The sequence below is a fragment of the Triticum urartu genome, chromosome 4 (genome assembly GCF_003073215.2).
Source record: "Triticum urartu cultivar G1812 chromosome 4, Tu2.1, whole genome shotgun sequence".
Taxonomy (NCBI): Eukaryota; Viridiplantae; Streptophyta; class Magnoliopsida; order Poales; family Poaceae; genus Triticum; species Triticum urartu.
Genome location: NC_053025.1, coordinates 288,196,572 through 288,211,060, shown reverse-complemented (window position 1 = coordinate 288,211,060; position 14,489 = coordinate 288,196,572). Strand labels below are relative to the sequence as shown.

The 14,489-nt window shown below is 45.8% G+C and overlaps 1 protein-coding gene across 1 annotated transcript; it reads right to left on the bottom strand.

The window, feature by feature from the left end:
• Nucleotides 1-2,437: 2,437 nt before the first annotated feature.
• LOC125551502 (CRM-domain containing factor CFM3, chloroplastic/mitochondrial-like) lies at nt 2,438-12,242 on the bottom strand. The gene is given in 10 exon segments (XM_048714760.1): nt 2,438-2,917; nt 2,995-3,051; nt 3,053-3,085; nt 3,173-3,232; nt 3,913-4,205; nt 4,598-4,754; nt 5,128-5,475; nt 9,734-9,864; nt 9,954-10,437; nt 11,490-12,242. Coding segments are annotated over 10 exon segments (2,463 nt in total). The 5' UTR covers nt 12,198-12,242; the 3' UTR covers nt 2,438-2,725.
• Between the last annotated feature and the right edge of the window lie 2,247 nt (nt 12,243-14,489).

Here is a 14,489-nt window from a genome sequence, read left to right as displayed (position 1 = left end):
ACTTCGGATCGTGTGATCTCTATGTGTACTCGGATCTAGCATATGTGTGATCGTTCTTGTTGGTTTGAGTGATTCTCTCGTGTTTCTCCTCGTGTTATTCGCAGAATCTGCTCCTTTCATGGAATATCGGCCATCTAGGGTTCTACCCTACATAAAGTAACTTAGCAGAAACAATATGGAAAAGTTCGTAGGCATTGGATCGGTGACTTGTTGGATGATATTCATCATGTGATAGTTATAACCTAGGGCGATACGACACTAGCTCCAGTTCATTGATATAATGTAGGCATGTATTCTGTACATAGTCATACGTGCTTTATTAAAAGAACTTACATGGCATCTTTTATCCTACCCTCCCGTGACAGCGGGGTACATATTGGAAACTAAGGGGTATTAAGGCCTCCTTTTAATAGAGAACCGGAACAAAGCATTAACACATAGTGAATACATGAACTCCTCAAACTATGGTCATCACCGAGAGTGGGTCCGGTTGTTGTCACTCCGGGGTTGTCGGATCATAACACGTAGTAGGTGACTATAACTTGCAAGATCGGATCTAGAACATGGATATAATGATGATAACATAAACGGTTCAGATCTGAAATCATGGCACCCGGGCCCAAAGTGACAAGCATTAAGCATAGCAAAGTCATAGCAACATCAATCTAAGAACATAGTGGATACTAGGGATCAGGCCCTAACAAAACTAACTCGATAACATGATGAATCTCATCCAACTCCTCACCGACCAGCGAGTCTACGAAGGAATTACTCACTCCCGGTAGGGAGCATCATGGAATTGGTGATGGAGATGGGTTGGTGATGACGAAGAACGAAGATCCCCCTCTCTGGAGCACCAAACGGACTCCACATCTGCCCTTGTGAGGAAGAACAGGGCTTGGCGGCGGCTCCATCTCGTGAATCGCGGTAATTATTTCTTCCTGTTTTTTTCTCCGAAAATAGGAATTTATAGCGTTAGTTTCAGGGTCAGCGGGGCCACCAGGTGGGGACAACCCACCTGGGTGCGCCAGGAGAGGGAGGCGCGCCCTGGTGGGTTGTGCCCACCCAGGGGGCCCCTCTCCGGTAGGTCTTGGCTCCAGAAATTCTTATATATTATATAAAAATTCATCACAAAGTTTCATTCCATTCCGAGAACTTTTATTTCTGCACAAAAACAACACCATGGTAGTTCTGCTGAAAACAGCGTCAGTCCGAGGTTAGTTTCATTCAAATCATGCATATTAGAGTCCAAAACAAGAGGAAAAGCGTGAGAAAAAATAGATACGTTGGAGATGTATCAGTTAGCCATATTACCACTATGTCCCCGAGGCCTCTCCACACCTAAGTGGGGATACAATCAGGGCCTCAGACTCCTGGAATCGTCACACAAAACGCCTGCTGGTATCATCAAAGAAGTCGTCCAGTTCAATGGTAGAGCCCTCATTCTTCGCATTGAACAGCTTGTGAAGTACTCCCGCCATCTATACTTAATCTCCTCGTCCTTCACTAGGAGCTAGTCTGCTCCGTCCTTAATGCATTTGATTTGGTCAACATCCCTCCTCTTCCCCTCTTGGATCTTGGCTATCTTATAGATGTCTTTTTCGCCTTCCTTCGTGTCTAACCGCTGTTAGAGGTCCTCGTATGCCTGACCCTTGCTTCACTCACAGCTCGCCTTGCAGCTTTATTTGCCATCTTACACTTTTCTATATTGTCTACACACCTATCTAGGTATAGGCGTCTGAAACAATCTTTCTTCTCCTTAAAGCCTTATGGACATCATCATTCCACCATCAGGTATCTTCTTCGCTTCTACTTCCCTTGGACATTCCAAACTCCTCTGAGGCCACCTTACGAATGCAAGCCATCATCATATATTGTCTGCATCCCCTCCTTCCTCCCAAGGGCCCTTCTTAATGACCCTCTCCTTGAATGCCTGAGCTTTCACCACTTCATTCTACCGACTTTGGCATGCTTATCCCGAAAGTCAGCAACCACAAGTTTATGCCGAGGGACAACACTCTCTCCAAGCACAATCTAGACACGCACGCTTGTCTTTCGAGAGAATGAATCAATCTAGCTAGAATGTTGACCACCACTAAAAGTCACTCGATGATATTGCGAATTTTTGCTTTTCATTTGTGACGGGTCAATGGAACCTTTATGCCCAAAACCTTAATTCAAGTAATCATTTATTTGGTAGCACTAAAAGTCACTAGATGATATTGGGTATTTTTGCTTTTCATTTGTGACGGGTCAATGGAATCTTTATGCCCAAACCTTAATTCAAGTCATCATTTATTCAGTACCGCTCAAGGAACTGAGGAACTGACATTCTAACTCTTCTTGAATCATTTTATTTTCTATTCCTTTTTATATTTCTTTAAAACAAGATGAACTAGACCCTCCCGCAAAAAAAAAACACAAAAAAAAGATGAACTAGACCAAGTGAATACTCATTATTTACTCACTGTACAGGATTGTCTAGCTACATGGCTAGCTCGGTTGGGTGATCCCTGTATGGTGTGATGAGTTTCTAATGTTATCTACTCCCTCTGTCCTAGAATATAAAAACGTTTTTGACACTATGCTAGTGTTAAAAAAAATCTTATATTTTGGGAGGGGGGGAGTAGATCGCTACATCTTCCGTCTGATTCATCCCCTTCTTCTAGCCGGTCGGTCACCGTCAGGACAACCGGAATACAAGTTACGCTTCAAGTCTTCATCGTCAGTCATAGTCTGAATATTCCACACCATTAACTTCATCTTCTTCGTCACAGTCGCCATTATCTTCAGTGGAATCGTCGTCATTGCTATAACTAGACTCACTGTCCTCAATGGCGGTTTCATTTTCATCATCAGCGGTTGCCCTCGCAATTGGGTTGTCAAAGCTCCTGAGATAAGCCTCATCATCCTTGTCCTACATAGAAAAGGGTGGGCGGTTACAGGTTTCAAAGAAACCATTGGCGCATAGTTCGATGGATGAAATAAACTCACCTCTACATCTTCATCCTCGCTTGAATACGCAGAATCTAGTTTAGCATACAGCTCCTCTGTCTCCTCGGTCCTTCACATCTTCTACTTGGACCTGAAAATCGAGAACATTTGTCATCATGACATGCATCTGGAAAATGGTAATTTTGTCACAACTGAATCAGTTGGATACTCTACGTACCAGTTCGGATCTGAGCTGATTCACCCTTCTGTTTAACTTTCCAATGTGACGACTCAAGGCCTGCCACCAAGAGAAAAGAATGATATTAGCCCTCCATTCCAGATTACTTGAAGTTCTAGTTATGTGCCAAGTCAAACTTCTTTAAGTTTGACCAAGCATATAGAAAATATGCTAATATCTACAACATCAAATATACATATATGTATACATATAGACTGTTGTTTTACATGTATAAATATACAGGTATTTATAAATATACTAAAATATATGGACTCGCATGCAATTTTTTCATATAGCTCGTTTTAGAAAATCTTAGATATAGTATATGAACATTCTTAAAATGATGTAGTATATATACTACCACATGATAGTATATGAGACGCAGGTGGTAGGATGAAAATATAAAGTAGATGTTCATATATTTTCTGTAGACTTGGTCAAACTTGAAGAAGTTGGAACTTAGGAGTTAGGACAAAGCTAGAACTTCCAGTAATTTGGAACGGAGGGAATATATCATTTAGGGAAATGAATGAAAGTTTGCTTTACAGAGTTGCTCTAACAGAATCTCTAACAAAATGGGTTTCTTCCTTTTGAGTACCTACTCCCTCTGTAAAGAAATATAAGAGTGTTTAGATCACTAGATCTAAACGCTTTTATATTTCTTTAAAGAGGGAGTACTTTTGTAATGCAGGTTGAGTTTTTAGTAAATGTCCGCAACCATCCAAGAAACAAAACAGGACCTCCATTCTCTGTAGCTCAATGGATCGAGCTAAAGCCTTTCTCTTTGACAAAAGATTCCTTGGTCTCAGCATGGAAGGACGTCTATAGTCCTTCCCACGAAACACAACAATGGCATAGCCTTTGGAGACCTTGTCCACAGAAACTAAAATGCCCCCACTCTCAACTTCAAGTGATAGTGCTGTCCTCTTGACATCTGCAAAAGACTTTGCTTTCACTAGTATTTTCACCAGTTCCCTGTATTTCCAGTGCAAGTGCATATTTTCGATTGTGCCATCAAAAACTCCTCTTCTACCTGAAAGTGGTGAAGGCAATACATAAAACAAAAGAATGTATATGAAGTTGAAACATAATTATAATGACAATCTAAGGAGACTAGATCTCATGGGAATAAAATAAATGAGCAACTAGAGCAAAAGACAATGCCCCTTCCAAAAAAAAAAATCACAGGTAAATGAATGATACTGGAATAAATAAAAAACTCCAGTACTACAGGATCAAAGGAAATAAGTGGCAGTAAACTGGTAAGTACTCCCTCCGTTCACAAATATAAGATGTTTTGGATATTTCAATATGGACTACATGCAGACTAAAATGAGTGAATATACACACTAAAACGTGTCTATATACATCTGATTCAGAAAAAAGTTATAACATCTTATATTTGTAAAAGGGAGTAGATTTTACCAAGGAGCAGAAATGCCTTCATCCTTAGACCAAGTTTCCGAAACATGAACCTCTCTTCATCGGTTATTGTTTCAGGTGGTTTGGTATCTTCAGTTGGCTTCAATGCAGTCTCGACTTTTCCAAGCACTCGTTTAGCTTTTGCTATCCTTTTCTCTGCCTGCATATAAATAAAGTGAATTATTTAAGTTCAAATATCATAAATTGCATCTTCAGTGTAATTCATGTTACGCAACTACGCAAGCATTTGAACCACATTAGCGTGGTTGGGTACATGTAAGATTGCAACTAAAAGGTTGTTCTCTGCACTCTGCAAAAAGAAATATTAAGTTCACTGCAATTTTTCAGGTTATGTTCTTATCGAATATTATTGAATTGTTGTGGTAAGATGGTTTGAATTATACTCATGTGCCCAGCTAAATTAAACAAGAGATTATGATAAGGCAAATAAGAATGTTTTTTTATATGGAAAATGGTTTGTTCACAAGAGAATCTAATAAAGCAATCTCACTATTCAAAGTCTTATCACTTACAAGCGCAAGCTTCCACTCTAACTTCCTTACAAGATCAGCATGCTTTGCAGCTTCTACAGTTCTTGTCATCTTGTCCACATGATTAACGTCCAGTTCATTTCCATATTTAGAGTTAGCTTCAAGGGTCTCTTCAAGAGTACCAGCTACAGTGGATTCTATAAATGCCTCAGTGCTAGAAGTAAATGACAGCTTTGCATTTAACCGTGCTTGCTCCTCATCTTGTAGGGACTTCATTGAACTTTCCCTCTCTAGGAGTGCCTCTTCGAGTTCCGTGGACAAGAAATCTTTCCCTCTGTAGAAGACTACAAAGTCATTGTTCCTTGAAAGCATTACCCCACCTGTTAATTTCTGTGAGTGGACCAGGAAAACATTAGTTAGTTACAAACAGGAGAAACGAAGTGGTGAAAAGATTGATAAAGTTCAAGGCTCTCCCATATCAAACAGAGACTGCACAATTGTATTGGATAAAATATACCCTGCAGGTTCAAATATGCAGGGTATATGTGCTATAGTTGTACACAGGTAAAACGTAGGGGGGGGGGCAAAAAACCAGGACTGATGTAGAGCAAGCCAGGCTTGAGCCACATCATGTAAAATATGCATGATGTGCCAATGTTGCTTCTATAGTTTTATGATGCATGAGTTCAGTTTGATGAACGCAGTCAATCAGACTATTCTATTCCTTTCCTCTAATTCCAGCTCACCTTACCAAGGTGATCATAATGGCCACCATGTAACACTATTGACCAAAACTATCTCTAGTCCATTCCTCCTGTCCAATAAGCATTGGATTAATACCCGGCGCCACCGCCGCAGGGCCTGCACCCCCTGCCCCCCCGCATCACCGCCGCCGGAGGGGCCGCCGGCTAAGCCCGCACATGCCCCCGAGATGGTGGCGGCAGGGCGTTTCCTCTCTCCGCGGCGTTGCGGCGCAAGAGCTGCGGCCCCTGGTGGATCTGGGTGCACCCATCTCCGGGATGGCGGCTCCATGCGTGGTGGCGGGGGAGGTTCTCGGTGCGTGCTGTGGTGTTGCCATGGTGGGCACACGGCGTATCGGGCCTTCACGTCCTGCTCGCGGCGGCGGTCTTCTCTGGACCAGCCAGATGTGCAAAGGTCTTGGCAGCTTCCTGCGGCGCGGCTGCTTCCGGCTGCGCGACGGCTCCCGGTGGCTTGGCGGCCTCCTAAACGGTGTCTTTTGTGGGTGGCGGCGACGGAAGCTTCGTCGGCGAGCTTCGGGCTCGGTCCCGGCTGCTCCTCCCCGGCGAGTGGGGTGGTGTGGCAACCCCTTCAGGCTTCTTGGAGTGTCGCCTCTGCGCGGTCATCCTGGTGAGCATGGCGGGCGGCAGTGAGGCGGATGCGCCGAGTGGTGGTCCCTGTGTGGAGACGGCACGGTTGCTGTGCAAGGGTGTGTGGGCCAGCGGAGGTGTAGGCCGGCTTTAGTCGGCTGCATGAGGGTGTTCGTCAGGTCTACTCCGAGTGCAAGCTTTGCCTGACTTTGGCCGGCCGTCGGTGGCGGCGTCTACGGGCGTCGTTCCCCTTCTTGAAGGCACCGCCGTGGAGTTCTTCGACCCACTTCATCCTCGGATCTTGTCCTTCAGGCGAAAGCCTAGACCCATCTGTCGAGCAACGACGTCGTCTCAGCGGCGTTTCCCCCTTTGGGGCGTCGCTTTGAAGACCGGTGATCCTACCCCGTGCTTCCCTTGGGCTGGACGTGCACGGCATCACGGTTGGCAGGTGCCCAACCGGTGATGCGAGTGGTTGGCGTTGCGACTTGTGTGGCGACGACGAGGGTTGCCGCTTGTCCTTCTGATGTCGACGGTTCGGTTCGGCAACAAGTGTGCCTATGCTTGTTTCTCACTATGACAGAGAAGTCAGAGCTGCGTGCGGCGGGGCCCGTGCAACAACGATGACTCCATGAGGGTGGTTTGAGCGGATGGTGCTCTCCGGAGGATGCGCTGGGTTAGGTCAGTGCGAGGCATGCAACTTTCTCCTGTGAAGCGCATAAGCAAAATCAGAGTTGCCGATCCTCAACGTCTTCGGTCGATTGTTTGGCTTTGGCTGGCGAGGTCGTCATGTGTCGTTCGTTCTAAGGGGTCTTGACGGGTCATCTACGGCAAAGTCGGAGTCGCCTGCTTGGGGAGAGGTGATGATGATGTGAAAGTGCAACGAATCCCCGGGTGGTTTTGGTAATTCATAACAACATATAGCTCATTGAACTAGTATTCATTCAAGATAAATATTTCAGGATGTTCAATGATTGGCATGGCATGGACTAGAGATGTGGACCCCTCAAAATGATAAGGACAAAGATTGGCAAAAGCTCAAAACTATTCATTTCTATTTAAGTGATCCAAGATCACATTGAGTCCATAGGAAAGCCTATACTATTAAAAGGGGATGAGGTGTTGCTTAATGGTCTACTTGCTCAAGTGCTTAGTGATATTGCTCCAAAACCCTCAGCCACCTTCTCCATCCAAATATGTCCAAACCCTAATTCCAAACTCAGCCCCACCGATTCTTTCTACCCAGAGTCACCGAGTTCATTTGACATAGCCATTGCCAAAAACCCTAACGATTCGGTCACACCGATACGGATCTCGGTCCCACGGAGATGGCCTTGCCAGCGCTCTGTGATCTATTGCATTCGCTTCGGTCCCATCAAGTTTATGCAATCGGTCTCACCGAGTTGGCTTGACAGATTCTCTATTACTTATTGCTTCACTTCGGTCTCACCGAGTTGATGCAATCGGCGCCACCGAGATGATGTTTGCCCTAAGCCCTAGCACATCGGTCCCACCGAGTTGTTACAGTCGGTCCCACCGAGATTCCTAACCTTCATATTTTTGAACAGATCAGTGCCACCGAGTTTCCTAATCGGTGCCACCGAGATGAGTCAAAAGTGTGTAACGGTTGAATTTTGTGCGGAGGCTATATATACCCCTCCACCCCCTTCTCCACTTGTGAGAGAGCCATCAGAACGTACCTACACTTCCACCATCCATTTTCTAAGAGAGAACCACCTACTCATGTGTTGAGATCAAGAGATTCCATTCCAACCTTTTGAACCTTGATTTCTAGTCTTCCCCAAGTTGCTTTCCACTCAAATCCCTTTTCCACCATAGCCAAATCTGTGAGAGAGAGTTAAGTGTTGGGGAGACTATCATTTGAAGTACAAGAGCAAGGAGTTCATCATCTACACACCATCTATTACCTTTTGAAGAGTGGTGTCTCCTAGATTGGTTAGGTGTCACTTGAGAGCCTCCGATGTGGTGTGGAGTTGAACCAAGAAGTTTGTAAGGGCAAGGAGATCGCCTACTTCGTGAAGATCTACCCGAGTGAGGCAAGTCCTTCGTGGGCGATGGCCATGGTGGGATAGACAAGGTTGCTTCTCCGTGGACCCTTCGTGGGTGGAGCCCTCCGTGGACTCGTGCAACCGTTACCTTTCGTGGGTTGAAATCTCCATCAACGTGGACGTACGATAGCACCACCTATCGGAACCACGCCAAAAATCTCCGTGTCTCCGTTGCGTTTTCCTTCTCCAAATCCTTCACTTTACCTTCATATGCAATGTTTTACATTCCGCTGCTATACTCTTAGAATTGCATGTGTAGGTTGATTGCTTGACTTGTGCTAATTGCTAAAATCTGCCCACAACTAAAATTGGGAAAATAATAGATTTTTATTTGGTCAAGTAGTCTAATCACCCCCCTCCCTCTAGACATACTTTCGATCCTACACGATGACAACACATGCAGCCTCGACGGTGTCCTCTTCTCGGCGGTGTGTGTGGTCTTGTTGGTGCCAGGTCGGCCGGGTGCCCTTTCTTGAGGGCGTGCTGTAACGGTTTTCGCCTGGGTTTCCGTAAATTAACCGGGCAACTCTATTCTACCTTTTCTAATGAATCGGGCCCTAAGGGACCGCGTTTCAAAAAAAATATCCAGATATCAATTGTAAGGTTCAATGAGAGTCTCTCAACGGCATCTGCTATGAATACCAATCTAGAGCTGAAGAGCTACTTGGTACGTGACCAAATTTACAGTCTTAAGCAAATGCACAAAAACTGAAATAATACCATAGAACAGAAACTTTATCACACAAGATTGAAAAGGAAATGACAATCTTGGAGCAATAGCTTACATAACTTTAAGTAAAGAGTGGTATCATTTTTACGTGACAAACCTAAACAGTTACATGCATATTAGTGGTAAAGCTTTAAAATGTTGATTGTGTGCTTTCTAGGCTATCTATTTTGGACTGGAAATGGTAATACTTTGATCCCAGACTGGATTGTTCTTATTCATTAATGCCTTCTCCAAAATCTATGTATTCTCGAACATTTTATGGCATGGCAGCCTAGGTCAGCACATATATAGCAGGACATATTCAGATAGGAAAATTGATAGATGAATTACAAAGTTCAAGGTGCACAAAATGAGTATAATATCTGTGAAAAAAGGTCTAGCAGTGTTTCATTTGCACAAAAAATATGTACTTTGGTGTTTCCAGTACCAATGAATACATTTCTAACTAAGCTCAAAAGGCTTTCCATAAGTATGGAGTACAAAAACTGATGTATTTTTTTTAATGAAAGAGAGTCTATATTTACTTTGATATCTTCAGCCATCCTCTCACTGGTAATAAGTTGCACTCCTCTCTTCAAAGCAATTTTTGCAATGGAACTTCTCTCCCATAACTTCACCATAGCAGCTGCTAATCCTTGGAGTTGTCTGCTTCGCCCTAACATTCATCAGAAAGGGGAAACATCACCAAATGATAGTAGAACTAGAGGAAGAAAAATTAGAAGCTAACTAAAACAACAAAGGTACCGAGAGCAAAGTGAGGAGGCAGTCCCCGACCAAGACGCCGCAAATTTGTAGTGTCCTTTCGGCTGAGTGACCGCCGTACTCCATATGGCAGAACTCTGAAAGGGGGTTTGTAACCAGGTACAGTTGCGGGAAGCAAATCTGCATCTACTGGTAATGGATTGGATCCAGGCCAGTCACTGTATCTAGGGCCAAGCTCATCCAACAACCTGTCAATTTCTTCTTCATATTTGATTTCTGGAACTGTTTCAATTGTTTCCTCTTTCTCAGTATTAGATACCAAGCCTCCATTGCTATCTTGCATGCTATTAACTTTCCCGTTAGGTAGCGAGGAAGGGGTAGGAGGCCCTTTTATTGAGGACTTCATACCAACATCCTGCCAAGTCCTATTTGTTCCCTTAGTGGTCTCAGGTACGTCATAGGCTACTCCCCTGTACAGAGAAACAGAAGTTCCTGACCTCCATATTACCAATCCCCCTGTTTTTCTCTAATTAGGATCAAACAAAAGAAAACAGTTATTGCATTGGCAAGAACTACAACCCTAAAAATGTATTCACCAGAACTAGTAGGCCATGTGTAGAGATAATAAGTGAAGTTTTAGGCAAACTGTGGCACGAAGAAAACTAATCAACATACTGAATAAACATATACTGCCTTCTCTATTTGCACTTGTTAACAGGTCCTAATTGACCATTCATTTGGTAAATCTTCTGGTAGTGAAATAACTGATTTTCTGTGCAATGAATTATTGGAGTTATATTATTGCACCAAAAGGAAAATATTTAATATCATGTCTTGATTTGGACATAAACCAAACTCGACTATGAACTAGATAGCTAGCTTTTAACTCAGTTTAGTTCTACAAGTGATATCACTCTAAGCTCAAGATTCAGGAAGTTTGGAAGCTTCTGCACGATTCTGGCAAAGAACAATTATTGTGCCCTAAAACTGCTGTGATCGTTAAGTTACTAATTATGCCTTTTCTGAATAACATTCTTAATCATTTTCAGTATTAAATAAGTTCTCCCTACCGATTTTTCTCAACCAGGCTAGTATTTAACAAAGTTCTGGGACAGAAGTAAAATAAGTGAATAACAGTATCAATAACAAACACATCACAGGAATCAATAATGATAATCACTCTAAATATCCTGATACTAATTTGTCTTAGAAATGGCCTTTAAAGGATAGCTAGCACAACTAAGTAGTACTCCTATTACTTAGGGACAACTGCCGAGTGAAACACATACAAGATTCCAAGTCACATTTTGCAGCTAAACCTACAGCTCAAGTTTCGAACCAACACAGTTCAAAATACACACAACATTGTTAAGAATTCTACCAACAATCCCATCCTAAAACTAATTCACCTTGCAGTGTTACAAGCAGCAACCCGCCTCAAGCATGAATGAACTATTAAATTGGTAAGAACAGTACCAGCAATCCAGCATTTCCACCAATACGAAACTAAACTAAACTACTGGAGTACCAAAGAAGCTTGATGCAAGCTAAGAGATTCCGTAAAAATCCAATACACACCTCTAGTATCTCGTGGAAGAGGCGCATGTTGAGCGCAGGTGTGCCGTTGACCTTGATCCTGACCACCTCATCCGTCCTCCACTTCTCCTTGATTTTTGCCACGATTTCCCGCGTCACCCCAGCGCCGCCCACCTGGGTTTTGGACTTGATCCTCATCGCCGCGTGCCGAAGGCGCCTAAGCTCGGGTTCAGGGAGCGTAAGCTCCGCCATCCACGCCGGCGACCTCGCGGCCCGCGCAGCCGCCTCGGGCGGTGGCATCGGCCGCTCCCACGGGAACCGCGCGTCCACGAGCGAGGACTCCGCGTCATTGTCGAATCCCCCGCGCGCGTTGGGAAGCACACCATCGTCCGCGCGGAACACGTCCTCCACGGAGCCCCGCCGCGGGTGCTGAGAGACGGTGGAGTGGGCGGTTTGGGCCTCGGGTGAATAGCCCGCGCGCTTGAGGCGGCGGAGAATGAGAGACATGGTGGAGCGTCCGGAATGGCGGCTAGTTCCTACGGCGTCCTCGTCGTCGGAGTCGGAGGTGGGGGAGGGCTCCGGGCGGAGGTCGAGAGCAGGGGCAGGCGGTCGGAGGCCGCGGCGGGGGCGGGACCAGGCGGAGAACCATGGGTACTGAGCGCAGAAGGAGGACGAAAGAGGGTTGGAGGAGAGGAGGAGGTAATGGAGGCGAGGCGGGTGGTGGAGGTGGAGAGCGGGGGAGAAGGCCATGGATGGAGGTGTGGTGGATGTGGGGAGTGTGGATTGTACAGGAAGGGTTTAGGCCAACTCCAACGCGCGGGTCCGGCGGCGTCCGTTTGGGGACAAACTGACGGAACACGCCGCCCAACGCGCGGGATCAAACTAAGTATTATTTGATAAATCTGGCCCTTGTTAAAACTAATGTCATGTCTGGCCCTTTGACCAAACTATTTGCAAATCTGGCCCCTGAGGTCGGCGCCAAGGAGGATAACACCGAACTTGTGCAGGACGGCGCCAAGACATTGCTGCAGTCAGATGCTCTGAGGGGTCGGCTCCAAGGAGCTCGGCGCCGACCTTGCTTCGGCGCATGATTCTACTGACGCCGACCTGTACAGGTTCGGCTCCATCCTCTTTGACGTCGATCTCAGGGGTCAGATTTGCACATAGGTTAGCCAAGGGGTCAGATGTGGTATTAGTTTCAGCAAAGGGTCAGATTTGTCAAATAATACGCCCGTTGTCTGTTTTTGTCCGCTTTCAACCCATTCCGGCCTAAAGTTGGACTGCGTTTGTGGCCGAACGGATACGTGCGGACGGGCGCGGCACGCCCAGTCCTCCATGGCCCATCCGTCAGGGACACAACCACTTTTCTCTTCCCCTTCTTTTCCCTCTTCCCTTCGCCCTCCACCATCACCACTGCCACCCCCGTTCCCAGCCGTGCTGCCTTCCAACAAGGCCGTCCGCCCCACAACCACGCCATGTCATAGCCGCCCCACGCCCGCGTTTCGGTAGTTTTTCCCGGCGTTCGTGGTTCCTTGTTGCCGATGGGAGAGAAGCTACGGGTACCGTCACCGGTCGTCGACCCCAACAACTTCCGGTAGGCATTGCATTGCCGCAGCGCGCCCACCCCATCAACACCAACCTTGCTTCGCTTCATCGACTTGCTCTTTCCGACCGCCTCTCCACCACGACCGCAAGGTATTCGACCCGTTACTCACAAGGTATCATGGATAGAGGGGATTAGTTATTCTTTCACAACTTCATTGTTCATCGGATGATTCGTCCTCGAATGATGAAGAGTTTGTGGCGGCTGCATTGGTTGTCCACGACCACATTACTAGGAAGCGGCCTCAATACAGGGGATCAATCCCCGGCCATGTTCCGACCTTGAACCGCAATAGGGAGAGAGGCCACACCCTTGTCTATGTCGATTACTTTGAGAATAACACACTCTTCAAACCACACGAATTTCGTCGTCGCTCCATATGGCGAGACATGTATTCAATCGTATTCGGGAGGGAGTGGTAGCATATGATCCATACTTTGAGTGCAAAGAGGATGCCCTTGGTAAGCTTGGCTTCTCTTCTTATCAGAAATGCACTGCGGCTATCCACATGCTTGCATATGGAATTCCTGGTGATCTTGTGGATGAGTATGTCCGTATGAGTGAGTCCACGTGTCTCCCCTCAATGTATAGTTTCTGAAAGGCCGTGGTGGCGGTGTTCGGCCCTGAGTCCCTCAGAGAGCCAACTGACACTGATACAGAGAGGTTGTTGGCGATCAATGCCGAGAGGGGCTTTCCGGTCATGCTTGTTAGTAATGATTATATGCACTGGAAGTGGAAGAACTGTCCATTTGCTTGGCAGGGGCAGTACAAGGGGCATGCGAAAGGTGCTACTGTCATACTTGAAGCGGTGACTTCACACGATCTGTGGATATGGCATTCTTTCTTCGGCATGGTTGGTTCTCACAATGATATCAGTGTTCTACATCATTCTCTAGTGTTTGCAAGGCTTGCAAAAAGGTCACCGTCCGGAGGTCAAATTTGAGGGTAATGGCCACTAGTACAACAAGGGATATTACCTTGCTGATGGTATCTATCCATAGTGGTCCACTCTTGTGAAGACCATACTCAATCCGCAAGGAGAGAAGAGACAGAGGTTTGCCCAAATGCAAGAGAGTGCTAGGAAGGATGTGGAGCGTGCTTTTGGTGTGCTTCAGTCTCGATGGGGTATCATTCAAAACCCTACATTGACATGGAGCATGCAGAAGCTTTGGGAGGTGATGACTGCATGTGTGATCATGCACAACATGATCATGGAGGAAGAGCGTGATGAAAGCATCTACGGCCAAGGGTTTGATTTCCAGGGTGAAGATGTTGAGCCTGAGCAGCCACCTCCTGCAACCTTCGAACAGTTTGTCCATTTTCATCGTGAATTACGGGATTGGCGTACTCATGTCCAGCTTCAGGATGAGTTGGCCGAGCACATGTAGACTCACATTGGCAACCAGTGGACCTATAAGTTTAAATTTTTTCATGCAAAC